This window comes from Acipenser ruthenus, chromosome 7, assembly GCF_902713425.1.
Source record: "Acipenser ruthenus chromosome 7, fAciRut3.2 maternal haplotype, whole genome shotgun sequence".
Lineage (NCBI taxonomy): Eukaryota > Metazoa > Chordata > Actinopteri > Acipenseriformes > Acipenseridae > Acipenser > Acipenser ruthenus.
The window spans coordinates 20,204,547-20,223,446 of NC_081195.1; the positions used below are offsets into that span (position 1 = coordinate 20,204,547).

The window sequence follows — 18,900 nt, forward strand, 5'->3', positions numbered from 1 at the left end:
GCTGTTTTACGGTTGGATTCAAGTCAAGACTGACTGGGCCACTCAAGAACATTAATTCTCTTCTTGTTCAACCTGACATAATTTAAAAAAATAAATAGAAACAGTATATAAAAATACATTATAAAATAGTCTAGTGTTGTGTACTTACATTTCTTTAGGTCTTATTTACTTCTTATGGTCATACATCGACATTTTACGGACTGGATAATTTGCTTCGTTGGTCTGAAGCTGGTGCTGTTTTTAACAGCAGTCTTGATAGTCAGAATTCCATTCACAATGTCTGTAGACAATTGATTTCTTACGTCTGTTTTTACAAGGTTTATCTGAGAAAAAGACTTGTTCTAATTCTGCAGTACTGTGTGGCAAAGCCAACATTTTAATGGCAAACTTGGCAAATGTAGGAAATGTGGCTCTCATCTAGGTGTAGACAAGACTCACAAGAGTGCAATTTTGTTTTCATCAGCTGCCAGAGCCCATCTAAGATCCTGGACAAAAACAACGCCGAATCAATATAGGTCAGAATAATGGACAAAAATTCAAAGGGCATAAAAATAGGAGCATGCTATAGACCGCCAAATTCAGACGCCGAGCAAAATAATCTGCCATTAAAAATGTGTGTAGAAAAGGAGAAGCCATACTAATGGGGGATTTCAACTTCCCAGATATAAAATGGGAAAACCCCGTGGGTAGCACGACGGACGAAATTGAAATGGTGGAAATGACAAATGACTGCTTCCTAACGCAATTTGTCAAGGCACCGACTAGAGGGGAGGCATGCCTTGATTTAGTCTTTTCAAATAACGAAGACAGAATAACTAAAACAGAGGTCAGAGAACCATTGGCAAATTCAGACCACAACATGGTTTCATTTGAAGTGATTTTTAAAACCCAAAAAGTAATGACTAAAGCTAAGGTTTACAATTTTAGAAAAGCAAACTATGAAGGTATGAAACAGAGACTAACAGAAGTAGATTGGAGTAAAATAGAGAAAACATCCACAGAAAAAGGATGGTTGTTTTTTAAAAATGTAGTACTAGAGGTGCAAAACAATTATATCCCAAAAGTAGACAAATCTAAATCTAAAACAAAATGGCCAAAATGGCACATGACATTTAATAGAGAAAAGTGTAAAGTACTGTACGCAGGCAATAAAAATGTGCATTATAAATATCATATGGGAGATTGAAGAAGGAATCTATGAAAAAGACCTAGGAGTTTATGTTGACTCAGAAATGTCTTCATCTAGACAATGTGGGGAAGCTATAAAAAAGGCTAACAAGATGCTCGGATATATTGTGAAAAGTGTTGAATTTAAATCAAGGGAAGTAATGTTAAAACTTTACAATGCATTAGTAAGACCTCACCTAGAATATTGTGTTCAGTTCTGGTCACCTCGTTACAAAAAGGATATTGCTGCTCTAGAAAGAGTGCAAAGAAGAGCAGCCAGAATTATTCCGGGTTTAAAATGCATGTCGTATGCAGACAGGCTAAAAGAATTGAATCTATTCAGTCTTGAACAAAGAAGACTATGCGGCGATCTGATTCAAGTATTCAGGGGTCACCAGGGGTCACAAATGGAGATTAGATAAAGGGGCATTCAGAACAGAAAATAGGAGGCACTTTTTTACACAGAGAATTGTGAGGGTCTGGAACCAACTCCCCAGTAATGTTGTTGAAGCTGACACCCTGCGATCCTTCAAGAAGCTGCTTGATGAGACTATGGGATCAATAAGCTACTAACAACCAAACAAGCAAGATGAGCTGAATGGCCTCCTCTCGTTTATAAACTTTCTTATGTTCTTAACAACCAAACGAGCATGGCCTCCTCTCGTTTGTAAACTTTCTTATGTTCTTATGTGAAGTCAGTAGTCAATCACTTGTTATTGCATAAATTCCATCTAGGCTATCCAGCATATTTCCAATAACAAAAAAGCATTGCAAGCTGGACGATGTCTCCCGAGCTCGCTGTGCTTTGTTTACTTACTTGGTTGAAGAACGCGTATACTAATTTCAGCACAGTAGTGTTAATTGGTATTCTTCTTTTGATACTTTTCACTGCCATCACATAAGATGTACGTATATGTCATTCGAGCTGATTGGGAAAGCTCAAGCAATACAAATATACCATATTTATTAGTGGGGCTTGCGAAGCAAGAGTCCCCACTTTAAAACTTCGGCATACTACTTCTCCTTCTTCTTATTCTTTGGCACGCTACTCTTCTTACACCGTTTCAGCTAGAAACGCTGTACAAACTTTAAAACGTGTAGACCGCGCTGGAATAGTGTGCTTGTATACAACTTTTTGATATCGTTTATACTTTTTAAACTATTAAGCTTTTTGTCCTTTTTTTGTCCATCTTCATTCACTTTAATGGGACTTTTTTCAACATTCTAAAGCTCCCCATTGTTTAAAAACTCCCAGACTTCCAACATTCTGTTTACTGTAAACCATGTAACTTTTGACACAAATCAACTACTTTGACCACTTTCCCAACAAGCTAGACAAAAAGTTAGAGGAAATGAAATCTTCCTCTACTTCTCAGCTATTCAAACAGGAATGGCGTCTACCAATTAAGAGGTACAGCTGTTTAGTAACCACATCAACTTCTTTCAGTAGGCTACTTCCCACTGTTGAATTAACTGTCATAGAAATTTCAAATTATAGCACATTCTAAGCATGAGACAATTAGTAAACAATAACTATTACATGCCTTTAACAACCCTGTCTACTACATATTCTTGTTAATACAATAATTGTACTACAAGGCACTTTTTTTGTGGTGAAGTCTAACAATGCCTAGAAAGGGTAAAGTCTCAAGCTACAAAACAGCGATGGCAGAGGTTGGACCTAACTGATGTGGACACACCAGGTTGCCAGACAGACATACTAGGTCCCTGCATCATTGGCCAGGTAGATGTCATACACACGCGTGTATCACACAGCCAGGCTGATTATAGATATGATGTGTTTTCTAGGACTACACAGTGTACAATCAATTCCATACTGTGGTAGTATAGTAGGATAAAGTGTATAAAAGTGTAGTAGTCTAAGTGAGAGGGAGACCCTCCTATAGTGCCCTCAGCAGGGGGATTCTGTAACACTAAGTGTAGTTATGTCTGATGAAATGTGTGATCTAACTGCCCCACAGTCCAAAGTATTACAGTTGATTTAGTAGTCTATCAAAGTAATCAGACCAATTATTTTACTAAATTTAACTTTGACTGTATGTAACTCCTTTACTTTAAAAAGTAAAACTTTTTAAACTTCTTCCACTACCACAAAAATACTTTTAAAGAGCTAAAGCAAGCCCCACAACTTTACTTGTAAAGTTACCATCTAGTTTCGATTCAAAATCACAGACATTTTGTATTTATTTACATTTTAGTGTTAAAATGTGACTTTTTTTTACTGACTGACCTTAATGCAGTTGGCAACCTTAAGCCAAATGCAGTGTAACATGGCTTTCTTCTTTCTCAATCGCCAATACAGCAAAGGCAGTGAGCTTTCCTTGCTTTACTGTTGATCGGACGTGTTTTTTGACACGCTTCATTAAAGAAAATGTTCTTTCTCCAGGGTCGGGGATAAGGTTTTTGGTGGTTCAGCACTGATTTGTAAAAATATTTATAATGCCCCCCTTTGCCGCTGGTATTCTTCTTCTTCCCGTTTCTTGTGTTTGTAATTGCTGCCGATGTTGCAAAATCAAACTGACTGACCTGGAATTTACTTGTCGCTGTGCGAATGTGAGCAAGACAGTAAGTTCTGGGTCAGCCAGTTTGATTTCGTGTGAACACAAGTGAGATACACTGCCTCGGTTGAAATGTCAGTGAGTGAAGTTCTTCAAGTTTGTGCGCAATTCCGCATATTTGTTTAAAAAACCTTTCATTTTGGGCCCCCCTCATGACTTTGGGCCCTAGGCAGGTGCCTAGTTTGCCTATTACGGCAGTTGGCAATTACTTTTATTATTAGGGCCCTATACTTTTTTTTTTTTTTTTAGTCTTAGCTTAACATGAAGTTCTAGGCTGCACCAGGTTAAATGTTCTAATTATGTTTGCTAATTATTCTACAAAGATAAAAAAAAGACCACACACAAAATACTTTATTACCCTTAAAGCCACAATATACCACCACTGTATTTTTTATTATTTTATTATTATTATTATTTATTTCTTAGCAGACGCCCTTATCCAGGGCGACTTACAATCGTAAGCAAATACATTTCAAGTGTTACAATACAAGTAATACAATAAGAGCAAGAAATACAATAACTTTTGTTCAAGCAAAGTATAAGTGTGACAACCACAATTCAATAATACAGCAGATAATAGTGATAGTTACATCAGGGTATGATTAAATAGTGATAGTTACATCAGGATATGATTAAATACAAAGTACTACAGGTTAAGCACTTGGCAGATTACAGTATTCTGAAGTACAGGATTAAATGCAGTAAAAGTGTACAGTATTTAGCAATGAAAGGGGGCAACAGAATTGCGACATCAGTGGAATTAATAAGTAAAACGTTAATGGCTAGCCTTTCCTGCCTTTCACCCCTGGAGGGCCTAAGGGAAATGGGTTTGTTGGTCTTATGCCACGCTTCCATTTGCCACTGGGACAGCCTTGATAGCAATTTCAAATCAGAATCATTTCCACGATTTCAATGGGGACTCTGTCAGCCCCAGTTAGGATTGTGGGCCGGTAGAAATCGATCTCTCCAATTTGTGCTGATGATGGAAGTTACCTAACGAGTGCCCAGTGCGAGGAGCATAATTTTAAATCTGCAGAAAATAAAGTCACTAGGGAAGTATGGGAAGTTGGTGAATTAATTTACAAACAGCAATTATACAAAAACTTGATAAATACAGGTGACTTGTGTCATGTTGCAGATTGCATTATAGCTTCAGCGGTTTTAAAGATTGGTTCCATTGCCCTCCCCACACACACAGTTTGGCCAATAACAGAATCATTTTTTTTAAAGAATATACCAATTAAACTGCTATTACAATGCTCGTATTCCATGTATGTTTAATATGTTTATTAAGACATATATTGGAAGTTTCCTACTGCAAAAAATATTTAAAACATCAAAAAACATGTAAAACAGGTTATTAAGTTTTGAAATAATACCAGTATCAGGTTACAATTACCTACTGCATGTCTCTTGACTGTTTATTAACTAGTGCATTTCAGTAACTCTGCTTTTGCTCATTGATGCCTCTCAAAATGAAGTGTTCCCCGGGGTTGTGTGAAGTTTTAACATGGGTGATCCGTGTGTTTCCCTGCCGCAGGGACAGGGAGTAACGTGTGCTACATGGAGGAGATGCGGAACATAGAGACAGTGGAGGGAGAGGACGGAAGAATGTGCGTGAACACCGAGTGGGGAGGATTCGGGGACAATGACTGCATTGAATTTATTAGAACCAAGTTTGACAGAGAAGTCGATGAAGGGTCCCTAAACCAAGGTAAACAAAGGTAAAGAAGAACTTGGTTTGCTATCATTCACTTTAATGATATGTATTAATGCCTAGCTAGCATAATTTATAATGATTGTGAGTCACAGTAGTCACTTCAGCCAAGTTATATTAAACAAAATAGTATCTGTGGATAAAAAAAGTGGTTACAATTTTATACTAGTTCTCCTTGTTACATAGGCAAAAGATAGTGTGTGCAGTGGTGGTTAGGGCTCTGGACTCTTGACCGGAGGGTCGTGGGTTCAATCCCAGGTGGGGGGACACTGCTGCTGTACCCTTGAGCAAGGTACTTTATCTAGATTGCTCCAGTAAAAACCCAACTGTATAAATGGGTAATTGTATGTAAAATAATGTGATATCTTGTAACAATTGTAAGTCGCCATGAATAAGGGCATCTGCTAAGAAATTAATAATAATAATAATAATAATAATAATAATAATAATAATAATAATAATACAGGGCAGATCTTCATGAAACTCGGCATACTTGTGGGAAATTATCTGAACTAGGGAATAAGATATTTTATAATATCATCCAGTTTTAGAATTGACTATAAGCAGGGATTGTTATTTGAATGGGAGTCCTTGCGTAACACCAGGTGCTAACAAAAGAGGTGTCACTAGAGGGCGCAATATCCCAAGGGCAGGACAATTCAGTAATTTTAGTTAAGGAGTTGGTTATGCAGGTTCAAAAAAAAAATATATATATATATATAAAATTTAAAATTGCATCTCTTGCAAGTGGCCTGGAGCTGCTGGAAGTTTCAACAGCAGTGAATATTGGAGCAACTATTGGGTTTAGCATCTTTGTTGTAGTTTTGAAACAGGCTGTCTACAGCACATAATAGATCACAAAGTGCCCAAAAAGAGGCAGGTCAGAACATCAGTGGGGTAGAAGGACACACTGTCTGCAACATCGGGACTGTCTGAAGACAGCAAGACTGAAAAAAGAATCCGGGCTGTGTTAGGGCTATTTAGTTCTTAAAGCCATTTTATTGATGGATTTGCTCTCGAGGCTAAACCACTATATCCATTACTTTTTGGACCCAAGAGGAGGACCCAAAAGACTGGCGAAGCTGGACATTGTCGTCTTGGCCCACTCTGATTTTGACAGACCCCTTGTGCTGTTAGCCTCTCTTGATGGTTTGGGGCCTCATTGTGTCAAGTCAAAGTGGAAGAAGACGGAGGCCACTGCAGCCGATCGCTGAGGTTAAAGGGGGAAGAGTATAACAGGCAGTGTTGTGTGATACACTCCCGTTACAGATTCGAGGATTGACAGTCACATGAGGGACAGCCTATTTATGCAAACAGTATGTGCTGCATATTGCAGGACTTTCTATTTTTCATCATCCCCTGTATATAAACGGAATAGTACATGCAATTTGATTGTGCCACTCAGTCGTGAACTGTCAATGTAATAAGATGCCTCGTGGATTCAACATTTGTAATTTTTTGCTTATGAAAGCAATAATTACAGTTAGGCACGGTGCAGTCATGTGTGCGCGAATCACACTTTTCCCAATTTCTCAGATATCCGGGTTACCCAGTTCTCGATATTACCCGAATCCATTTTCAGGATTCGATTCAAGACTCTTCAAGTGAGCGCACCTCGATCTTGATATTCAGCTATTAGATCCCCTCTCTTCTGTGTAACAGGTACGAGAAGATGACCAGTGGCATGTACTTGGGGGAGATAGTCCGTCAAATCCTCATTGACCTGACCAAGCGTGGGCTGCTGTTCAGAGGGCAGATCTCAGAGAGACTCCGGACCACGGGAATATTCAAAACCAAGTTCCTGTCCCAGATTGAGAGGTAAATTTGTGGCATGTGGCATTCCAGGCTAGCTTCTCACAATCTAGCTTATATTGTTTGGATTACTGGACTTGATCAAAGTCTGCATGGAAATGAGTTACAAGAAGGGATGTAACCTACTACCCATGTAGATCACACCACAGGCAAATTACTGTAAGATGTTTCTCATTTTATATATACAGTACGGGGTGTCCCATAAATGAGACATCATAAGAAATCTCATATATAATGCTGATTAGGATGGTTTCTATTAAATCAGGCAGCCACACCCAGTTGACTATCTGCACCACAAATCAAAGTGATCTGAGTTTGTTTCTCTTTGCTTAAAGCTTTTCACATCTGAAAGAAATAGAGACAACCAATTTTACCAGTAATGTAGAGGATATGGAATGCCCTCTATATTTAAACAAGGGTAGAGAGTTTGAGCGTTAACATTTTCTTTTCTATTCACTCATGAGAGATTTTAGTTTTTTTTTTCCCAGAATGGAATCTATCTTGCATTCATTCAAATCCGACCACAGAATGTGTGCGCGAATCATACTGTTCCAAATTACACCGCATTGCTAAGCAGACACAGTGTTTAATCTAAAGGAGAAATTATCTTAATTTAGATGTTTAGTTTAGTTTTAATATACTTTCTTTTCCTTACGTTGCACTTGTTATATAAACAGAATACTCTGTGAACGGTCATGGACCTGTGTTTATTTCAAGAATTGCCATAATCTCCTCTTTTGTTATTTGGTTGTCCTCATTGATGGAATAACTGCAGTATTTAATAGGGATGGCACAGGGTACTCGGGTACTCGGATATCCGGGTTACCCAGTTCTCGATATTACCCGAATCCATTTTCAGGATTCGATTCCTCTTCGAATCCCTTTTTGCTAAAATTGAACATCTCAGTTTTCCACACGACCTGTTGTAGTGGAGCCACTCGACTTGACCGGCTACACCGCTAGTTTTCAACCTGTGGTACGCGTACCTTTACTGGTACGCGACAGGCTTGCCACTGGTACGCACTGACAGTTCTTTATGACGATATGATTCCTCAAAACACAGTGCTCTGTCAGTCGTGTATCAATCTGGTGGTACCACTGAAGTGCAGAGAAATTAGAAGGTATAATGCGGAGCTCCAGACTGTGATTAAAAAAAAATTCTGCATCTCCCTTTAAAAGCAAGTGTCAATATTTACGAATGCGAGATGATGTCGGTCTGATATATATGTATATATATATATATATATATATATATATATATATATATATATATATATATATATATATATATACATATGCACACACACACAATGAAAGTAGAGTCTCTACGGCAATGCAAGTGTTCAAAGTTCTTTCAGCCAAACTATATTGAAATGGCTTACCAAACGAAATTCATCATTTTGCTTCAAAGAGGTTTAAATACTTGACTCCCGCGCGTTAATAATCTTCATCAAAATCTCTTTATTGATTTAAAAAAAGGACATAGTTGTAAAACAAACAACGCGTTTCGACACTAACATGTCTTCATCAGGTATATTAACACCAGCAGAATACATGAACCCCAGTTTCTTGTAACAGTTGTGATGGTGACCAAACGTGTGAGTACCTGTTGTGTAAAAAAGTAGCTTAAAATTAACAGTTGTTTAGGAAATGTATAACAAGAACAGCAACAAATAAAAATACACTTAAGGTTTGTGTCTTGCACACATGCCATTAACAAAATACCCTGAAAACTTAACATAATTAATGAAGGGCTGTAATGCAGAAAAAGAGCAAGAATTAAACAAACAAGGACATGAAAAGGTTACCGTACCAAGCTGAAAATAGTTGTCTTTGTGAACTCCAATAAACCAATGTTATCTTTTGCCAGTCAAATAGTAGAGTGCCTAAATAAAGTTTTGAGTCTACACGAATGGATTTTTTTTCGTCTCTTGCGTTAATTGCACAAGATTCCATGGTTAGATGATGAGCTGATAATACCTCTTCGGCCAAAGAATCAGCCACAGTAATTTAAGAGCAACGTTATGATTATGTAAAACGGTATGTAGCATGAGCTTTGTACTAAAGCAGGGCCAACTGTTGAACAAAGTTTATTTCTCAAACTGACCATTTAAAAAATGTGAAAGCAGAACACACAGAAATGCGTGCGGTCAGCTGGTTTGCATTCCCTTAATGCTCCAGCCATGACGTACAACCAACCACCTTATAACTTGATTATTTCGACCTACAGCCACAAACACGTGCGTATTAATTCGTAGTGCTTCAGAGGCAAAAACAGTGTAATTAACCCTTTCCAGGAATCAGGTAACCCGGTTCCTAGAAGGTCTAGAACCGACTCTGAATTCTTCTACCTGATGTCATGCTTAGTATTTAAACATTTATTGAGTATACTCTAATTGTTTCCCATTTTCAACCAAGTGACCATCTGGCCCTGCTCCAGGTGCGAGGCATCCTGCAGCAGCTGGGTCTGGACAGCACGTGTGACGACAGTATCATCGTGAAGGAGGTGTGCGGCGTGGTCTCACGGAGAGCCGCTCAGATCTGCGGGGCTGGCATGGCTGCCGTTACCGACAAGATCCGGGAGAACCGAGGACTGGAGCAGCTGGACATCACCGTCGGGGTGGACGGGACACTCTACAAACTGCACCCACAGTAAGTCAGCCCTTCCTTTTCATGTACAACCTCCTGAAGCTCTTCAAGTGGTTAATGTCTACCGAGAAATACATTTTCGGTAACATTTTAGATGAAGTGACTCCAATTACTGTGTATTGTAGTTACATAGTAAATACATGTGTACGTACACATAATTACAGTGTTTTATGCACAGTTACAATGTACTTATCCCAGGTGGTGGACACTGCTGCTGTACCCTTGAGCAAGGTACTTCACCTAGATTGCTCCAGTAAAAACCCAACTGTATAAATGGGTAATTGTATGTAAAAATAATGTGATATCTTGTAACAATTGTAAGTCGCCCTGGATAAGGGCGTCTGCTAAGAAATAAATAATAATAATAATAATAATAATAATAATAATAATAATAATAATAATAACTTAACGTGTAAACCTTTTTGCACGATATCTGTAAGTACACTACTGTATCAGAAAAGGGTTAGGGTTAGGTTTAGAGTTAGGGTTACATCATGCAACAAATTTACACATTAAGCACATTGCAACTATGCATAATAACACTTTTACACACCCTATTTATTCTGCATTTAACATCAGCAGGTAAAGATGAATTTAGTGGAAAGAGGCAAATAAATTATTTTGATTTAAAATTGGACATTTATTTGGTGTATCGTCACTTTAGTCAGCAAGGCAATGGCAGTCGTGTAGCTTTAGGTAACCTTTTGATAAAAACCTGAAATATTAGTTGATTGGGCAATGTGTAATATTGCTAAGTAGAAGTGACCGTAGACAGCTGGCTTATGACTCCTGTCTTCTTTTCCTAGTTTCTCAAAGGTACTGAAGGAGACCGTGAAAGACTTGGCCCCCCAGTGTGACGTCACCTTCATGCTTTCTGAAGACGGGAGTGGGAAAGGGGCTGCCCTCATTACGGCTATGGCTCAGAGCTTACACAGCCACACATAGTGTCAGAGGTCACTTTCAACCAATTTAATACAGTGCTCATGAGACTAACAATCACTGTCAGAATGAGATAATAGTGATGATACGTTATATGATCTAGATTTTCAAAGTATTTCATTGCTTACCTATTTAATATCCCAGTTTTCTGTCATTTTCTGTTGTTTTTCACCGTTTACCATGATTACATGGTACCTGGGTCTTCTTTTAAATGTTGAATTTGTAAGGTGGTTTTGAAAATAATAACCTCTATGGGTGTGCAGCTGAAACTGTCTTTATAAAAGTGTTACATAGTAAAATCATAGCAAAGGGTAATACAGCATAGGGAAGCATTGTGAAGCCCATAGAGGTATGGTTGAGAATATTGCAAACCATGGTTAATGAAGGTAAATGCATAGTGTAATAATGGGATAAGCATGGGAAAACTGTAAAATGATCACACATTTACTATGGTAAACTTCAATAGGGGTCCTGTCCCCTCAGAAACTGATTTTCTTTTACATAACATACATATAGAATATTAAACATGTAAGAAAAAAGATTGTCCTGAAATGTAGATGGTACAGTATATATTTTTAAATGCATAGACAAGGTTGGTTCATGCAGCATCAGTTTATTCATATTGTAATTTACTGTAACTTTCCTTTTTATTAGAAAAATATTCAACTGCCATTGACTGTAGTGACAGTGTAAGAGATATTTGGCCCCTTTCACAGAACTTTAAGGATTTTAAAACAGTAAATTGGGCTAATTTTCAGTTACAGGATTCAGCCATAAGCAAAGTAATGAGGCAATATAGCAGTTATGGTTATATCTTAAACATACCTGTAATGGAACACCTCTTTGACAAACATTTCACAATAAAGACTTCAGGAAAGATTAATTGTTGAAACGTTTGTCAAAGACCTTTACTAAATACTCTAGCATTGAGTGTTCTGAAACTGACGAATCTTTATTTCCCCAGACAATTTTACCAAGATGTATTTATATACTGCTTGTACAAATCGAATTATTATATTAAGATGTAAGCTTCTAGAGTAAAGGATTCTGCATCTTACCTGTTGCACTGCCATTCACAATGTAGGTCTTCCATGTGCCAATTTTAAGTACATTGCATCTGGTTGAATTCTAGGTTACAGACATGTTTGCATGTTTTACTTTCAGGTAGTCTTGAACTACTCTGTGAGGGTAGCCACTGCCACTGAAATTAATATAACTGTTCATATCAAATAAACCATATAAGATTCTGACTTCCTATTTTCAGTGTTATGGAAACTTCTGGCCGCACTGCCAAAGCCTTTTATCTCAAAGACCATTTCAGGTACTGACATCATGATAAATGTGTCTTTTTTAGATTTTCTTCATTTGGTTCAGTGTTTGCTAAGTAAAAATGAACCGTTTCACTGCCACATTGTTTTAACCACTGCTATTTTTCACATCCTGTTTGCAAACAGGAAGTGTTACATGGGCTGGGATCACATACAGTACATCTGTAGGGATGTAGGCAGTGTTCAGTAAATAGGATTGAGCTGAGAAGGGAGAACTAGCGTTTACTGTGGGCTTGAGGTTGGAGTCTGTGCCCATTCGGGTCTGCTAATAATCAAGGAAAGTTAGCCACTCCCTCTGTTTAGGAAAAATAAAGTCCTCATTCACCGACACAAACAAATGTTCCATATAAATATACTGCCCCCCAAACAACTTGTTAATTAACAGTTTTGACCTCACCCGTACCCCTTGCTCACTGAATGTCCTGGATATAATCATCCCATCAGCACGCACATGGAAAGCTGAGCCAATTGTTGGGTACTGAGGGATCTATCTGCTCTACCACAGTAGCTCAATCAGGAGTCAGGGCAACCATCAAAATGATGTTGATTGTTGATTCACCAGTGGTTAGGAGCTTTACAACATGATACACTTTGCCACTGTACTGTACCCCTGCCTTTGCATTCGAATTGAACAGCCACCCTCTAGACATGGCTGAAACATTAAGCGAATTTGGGGGAGGAGGGACCAAACTCAGTTATACGGTTTTAATTCTTGTGCAGTACCTTGTTTAGTACAGGTTAATTTTCCTTGCTGTAGTTGATTAACCCATAATGGGTACTTACTCATCTGTAACGGGCAGTGTTGTGTGATTCTGTTTTATTTGTCCAGTTCCTGTGCTTTGAAGAGTTCTAACAAAGATTTGGATTTGTTTGAACTGCCTTTGCAGTGTAAAAAAAGCAATTTCCAGCCCAGCCTGCTTAATAGTTGATAATCCAACTTTCCTTCCAATTCCCCCTTCCAAAGCCCCTACAGTGGCCAGTGACCCTCGACACATCTGCTGCAGAATTGGTAATCGAAGAAATGGACTGAAAACTAGCCCAGGGGCACTCTCCAGGGAAGGGTTTGTTAAGGTTCTTAGATTTACATCTGCTGCTCTCATACATAATTCATGCTTCTGCATTTCTTCTAAGGATAAGCAGTGATCGGCTTTAGACTATGCCTACCAAAGATCTTCAAAGGCAATGCTATGGTTTCTACTAAGGGTAATAGTTGCTCAGGTATAGGGCAACAACGGTGCTAAGAGCTACTGATACAATGGTTCTAATATGTCCAGTTATTTTAACACCATTTTCTAAATTTTAAATCTATAATGGGACATTCTCTCACCACAGCAATCCCCACAACAGCTCTGGAGAACTGAAGGTCAGTAGGTGTCCTCTGATCCAATGACCAAGTCAATTCTGCTGTCGATGTTCCATGAGCAAGTAGTTTAAACACTGACTAAAAAAACATAAATTACACAACATTAGCCTAGTAGAATTACCTATTTTATTTATTGCATTTATATAGCGCTTTTTATACAAAAGTATTCCAAAGCACTACAGTACAGCAGAAAAAAAGAACAAACCACAATACATTTGTATAGCATGTCACACAATTGCCACAGTCAGACCATTTAAATAACCGCATACACATAATACAAAAGCAGCAATTTTAAAGTTACATTAAAACCCACTAAGATAAGAAAGCCATTTTATAAAAGTGCATTTTTAGTCTTGACTTGAAAACTGTAATGGTCCCAGCTTCCCTGACAAATGAAGGCAGAACATTCCATTATTTAGGAGCTCTACAAGAAAAAGCCCTACCTCCCGTGTTGCTTTTGTTGACCCTAGGAACATCCAGCAGCCCCGCATCCTGTGATCTCAGAGTGCGGTTTGGAAGATACGGGGTTAATAACTCCTGCAAATAACTAGGTGCTAATCCATTCAGGGCCTTGTAAGTTAACAGCAAAATCTTAACATGTTATTCTATACTGCACAGGGAGCCAGTGTAAAGAGGACAAAATGGGTAATACGTTCACTTTTCCTGGTTTTAGTCAGAATTCTAGCGGCGGTATTCTGAACAAGCTGCAAGCGTGATACCACATGTTTTAGGACACCGGAAAAAAGTGCATTACAATAATAAATTCTAGATGAAACAAAGGAATGCATTAGTCTCTCGGCATCAGGTACAGAAATAATTGGCCTAAGTTTGGCCATATTTCTCAAATGGTAAAAAGATACTTTAGTAACTTCCCTAATCTGAGTCTCAAATGATAGATCAGGATCAAAGATTACCCCCAAACTCTTAATTTCTAGTTTTAAGTTTTGATGAGAGACTGCAAGGGTTGAGCTCATGTAATCCCACATTTCCCTTTATTTGGGTTTGTGAGCCCACAAACATAACCTCTGTTTTATCTGAATTCAACATTAGAAAATTCTGTGACATCCAATGCTTGATGTCTGTAAGGCAAGTAGCTAATAACACCCATGCAGAAGAAATTCCTGGTTTTAGGGACAAATACAACTCAGTATCATCAGCATAGCAATGGACGTTCACTCCGTGTCTGTGGATAATTTCACCTAACGGTAGCATATGTAACGAAAACAGCAAGGGACCTAGAATGGAGCCCTGTGGAACACCACAGACAACTTCCAATAATGCTGATTTTACCAGGATAGGACAAGACAATTCAATAGGATGGAATCGTCTACAGTATCAAAGGCAGCACTTAGATCAAGAAGAATTAATACTGATAGAAAGCCAGAGTCAGAGCTCATCAGCAGATCATTCACAACTCTGACAAGGGCCGTCTCGGTGCTATGTGCAGCACAAAAACTAGACTAAAACTTCTTGAATATACCATTAAGAGTTAGAAATTTTTGTAATTGAATTGCAACAACTCTCTCTAGAACCTTATCTAAGAATGGTAGGTTGGAGATTGGCCTATAGTTATTGAGGACATTAAGGTCATAATTGTGTTTCTTAAGCATAGGCTTTACCACAGCTACCTTAAGTGCTGAGGGAACTATACCAGAGGAACGTGAACCATTTATAATTTTTTAAATGTGGGTATTAATAACACCAAGAACATCTTTTAATAGCTCTGTCAGTTCCTGTAAGGTAATCAAAGAAAAAGCCCCCATAGTAACCTTAATTAATCATCCCTGTATGGTGGACTTATACGTAGGATCTGTAAGATTTGTAATTTTGTGTAAATTAGTCGTTTTGATATACAGTGCTCCCTCACTGTATAAGGCTCTCGGTTATAACGCGCCTTGGATATAACGCTCCTACAATTCCCTATACTAGTGATTCATGCAATATTTCTACAGCAAATACAGTCCTTGTGTTGTTCAAACTATAAACATGTGAAATAATGTATAATGTGATATCTTGTAACAATTGTAAGTCGCCCTGGATAAGGGCGTCTGCTAAGAAATAAATAATAATAATAATAATAATAATAATAATAATAATAATAATAATAATAATAATAATAAAACAACTTCTCAGTTTAACTTCCGTTTCTGGCCCTCCCTTTTGATACAGTATTGGAACTGAAGAAAAGCTGCACTGGCACTTTATATTACAGACATCTTATTCAGCATTTGTTTTATAGCTAAATAAATATTGGCCTATTACGTGGTTACCGTTCCTAATGTATTTACTTATTTGCTGCGAGAGGAGCTGCGGCTTTCTCCGGGAGACGAGGCGCTTCAGCTTCGCTTCAGCCCTGCTCCGGCAGCCGAACGTGGGGCGAGCCCATTCCCTCTTCCCCTCTCCGGACCCGTTCTCCTTCTCGCACTTGATTTGCTTGTCTTTTGCTTCGAACTAAACTCTCGACAGCCATTTAGCCAGGTTATTTATAGTTTAAAAATTGCTAATTAAAATGATCCACGAGTGGGAATGTTACCTTTGTTTGTGTTAAATATACAGTTGATTACATGGTGCTTTATGCATGGTTAATTCATAGAAAGTTACATTGTTGCTTCACTATATGTACATTATAGAGAGGGAGTTATTTTGTATTTTAGTCAGATGTGTGTTATGTGTCCTGCGGCACCCCCCACCCCCTCCCTCGTTTATAACACTCTTCGGTTACAACGGTCATATTGTGTGTCCCCCGAGACCTGCGTTATAGCGAGGGAGCACTGTAACTTACCATTATACTAACACCTCCGTAATAATAGGTTTGTTTTCTTCTTCAAAATAATAAGTCAGTCTTCTTCAGGAACAAAGCAAATCCAAAGACAGTACAGGATGCAATCACAGCAATACTGTAAGCACAGTTACAGGTCTCAGCAGGTGAAATTTTGAGCAAACAAAGCTGCAGGTAAAACCTACAGGTATGGATAGATAGAATCTTGAGCAATGAAAGTACCTTTTACAAGAATTAATATACTCAGCAAATTACTGCCTACTGGATGTGGAGCTACTGCTTTCACCAATGAACAGAGTTGGCCCCCCTTCACTGGAGGCGTGCCAGCAGGTGCTCTGAGATGCTGCACCAAAGGCACAATGTGCCACACTTAGCAGAAGTTTGTGTATTAGAACCAGCTTTAGCTATGCTGACTGTGGTCCACACCTATTGATCAAAATCAGCTTTTCTAAGTAGAAACAACTCATGCATAAACAAGGCTCATCTGTCCGAGGTAACTGCTCTCTGGGAATCATGAAAAACCAGTTTCTTATCACGACTCTTATACATAGAGGCACCTCGGTTCAGGAAATTTTCACAGCTACAAGGACAGGGCAGCGCTAAGCAGTAGATTAAAAAACCCACAGGAAAATCACACAATGTTCAGAGACAGAGTTTCAATGATTTAAAGGGTCACATACAATTATTACAATTTATATAAAACCTTACACCATACATTTGTTTACCTAATAACTAGTCTAGGTTTTAAATACCACTTATCCAATTTTAATTTCCATTTCTTACACATGCTTGATTTCCATCATGGTCATCAGCTTCATACTGATAGCTACTCATACTGAATTAAAATGTATAGCCGTGGCGGAGGATGCATGTTACCGACATACCTGTTATAATCACAAATTAGCCCATACTTGAAATGCAATATCTCTGCAAAGCATTGATATGTAAACTCACTTTTTTAGTCATTTGTCTAGTAAAAGAAAATAACTAGCTGAAACATGTATTTACTTGGCTTATTTTTCTTTTAGTTTTTAGAATCCTGAGCGAGTGTTTTAAAGTTATGGAGTCAAAATGAAATACTAAAGCATAATGTAATAAATCTTATGCAATACTCTTTGTAATCTTACTTTAGGGCAGTGTGAGATACCACACAGAAAGTGATAAGATAAAGGGAAGAAACAGTCAGATTTTTTAAAATACAGAACAACGTTTGTGAAAACATGTATATTCCATATTCCTATACTGCTAATAAGAGATAAGAAAATTGTTGGTAATGTGTTACAGTACATTGTCACAGATCAGTCAAGACTGGTGTCATCTTTGTTAAACTACATACTTGTCTGTGAATGTTCATGAGGGTGTGTTTTACTGCTGGTGTGGCTCTGCTAGTTTGGAATGGAAAATTACAACATGTGAGTGCGTGTGAAGGCTTGTCTCTTTGAAGGGCTGAGGGTCTGGGTAAATGCACAAGCTAAAGCAACAATGTCATTATTGCTAGCCAATAGTTTTGTTTTCCACTGAAACCACTGAGATGCTGATGGCATTTCTGCAGTTTTTGCTTAAATAGCGGTGAATGACGTTCTTACATCCTAAGAATCAGCTCCTCTAGGCCCTGGTTCAGCTAGGGAATACAATGCTACATTTCCATCTGCACTGTGAACCTGCAGTCAACACAAAAGGACACTGACATGTTTTTTTTGCAAAATTGATGCAAACTGGTCATGCACTGTGATCAGGTGGGTGTGTGTGGGTGGTGACATCACGGACCAGGAAGAAGTGCAAAACAAAAGGTACGGGGCTAAACTGACATAGCAGTATATTTATTAATAACAAAATAAAGAGGTTTAATAAGACACACCAAAGAAATGGGCACATGGACCAAAACAAAAATAAACACTAACAAATGATTTTCTTTTACGAGTACCTTCGCTTCCGGGTAGCATTCACTCTTGCTGATATCCCCGGGGCATACTTTTGGGCCAGCAGTAGAGGAGATCCTACAGTGTTCTCATCAAGAACGTGAGGCATCTTGGCAATTGGCTGCGTTACTCTCTTCCAGCGCGCCGACGTGAAGGTGTAGTGATGGGGGTGATACACAGCCGTCAAGTGGTGACGACAGACGCAGGCAGGTAGAGGAGTCAGCAGGTCCTGGACGGTCCGCTGGACATCCCTACACATAAATACGCTGGGGCTCCGAGCGGTGCACCTTGCGCTCCAGCATTTCCTTCCTGTGCTCCAGAACAAACAAGACCTCATGCGCACTGACAACAGTAGTGGCGTATGTGAACCACCAGGGTGGGCTTCGGTCCCCGGGGTTACACCGCGTAGCCTTTTCGGCTGCTGATCTGGGCACCGAAGCATTTATTGTCCCTCCGGGCTGTTTATCTTCCCGGGGTGGTAAACTGGGCGGTGGACCTCCACTCGAGGGACGGTCCTCACCCGTCAGAAGGGAGACTCCACCCTCAGGAGGTGCAGCGCATTTGGGATCGCTTCGGGGAAGCCCAGGTCAATCTCTTTGTCTTGGCAGAGACGACTCATTACCCCCTGTGATTCCCCCTCCACAGTTG

At 38.9% G+C, this 18,900-nt stretch overlaps 1 protein-coding gene across 2 annotated transcripts in view; it reads left to right on the forward strand.

Moving 5' to 3' along the window:
* LOC117416149 (hexokinase HKDC1-like) overlaps positions 1-12,272 on the forward strand; it is a 32,654-nt gene extending 20,382 nt beyond the window's left edge. The window contains exons 15-18 of one of the 2 annotated variants that reach the window (XM_034027217.3): positions 5,287-5,470; positions 7,126-7,281; positions 9,694-9,927; positions 10,731-12,272. In XM_034027217.3, coding sequence (XP_033883108.3) covers positions 5,287-5,470; positions 7,126-7,281; positions 9,694-9,927; positions 10,731-10,869 — 713 coding nt within the window. In that variant the 3' untranslated portion in view covers positions 10,870-12,272. Of the gene's footprint in view, positions 1-5,286; positions 5,471-7,125; positions 7,282-9,693; positions 9,928-10,730 lie in introns of those variants that run through there. The other variant, XM_034027218.3, reaches the window with a different exon arrangement.
* Positions 12,273-18,900: the final 6,628 nt, after the last annotated feature.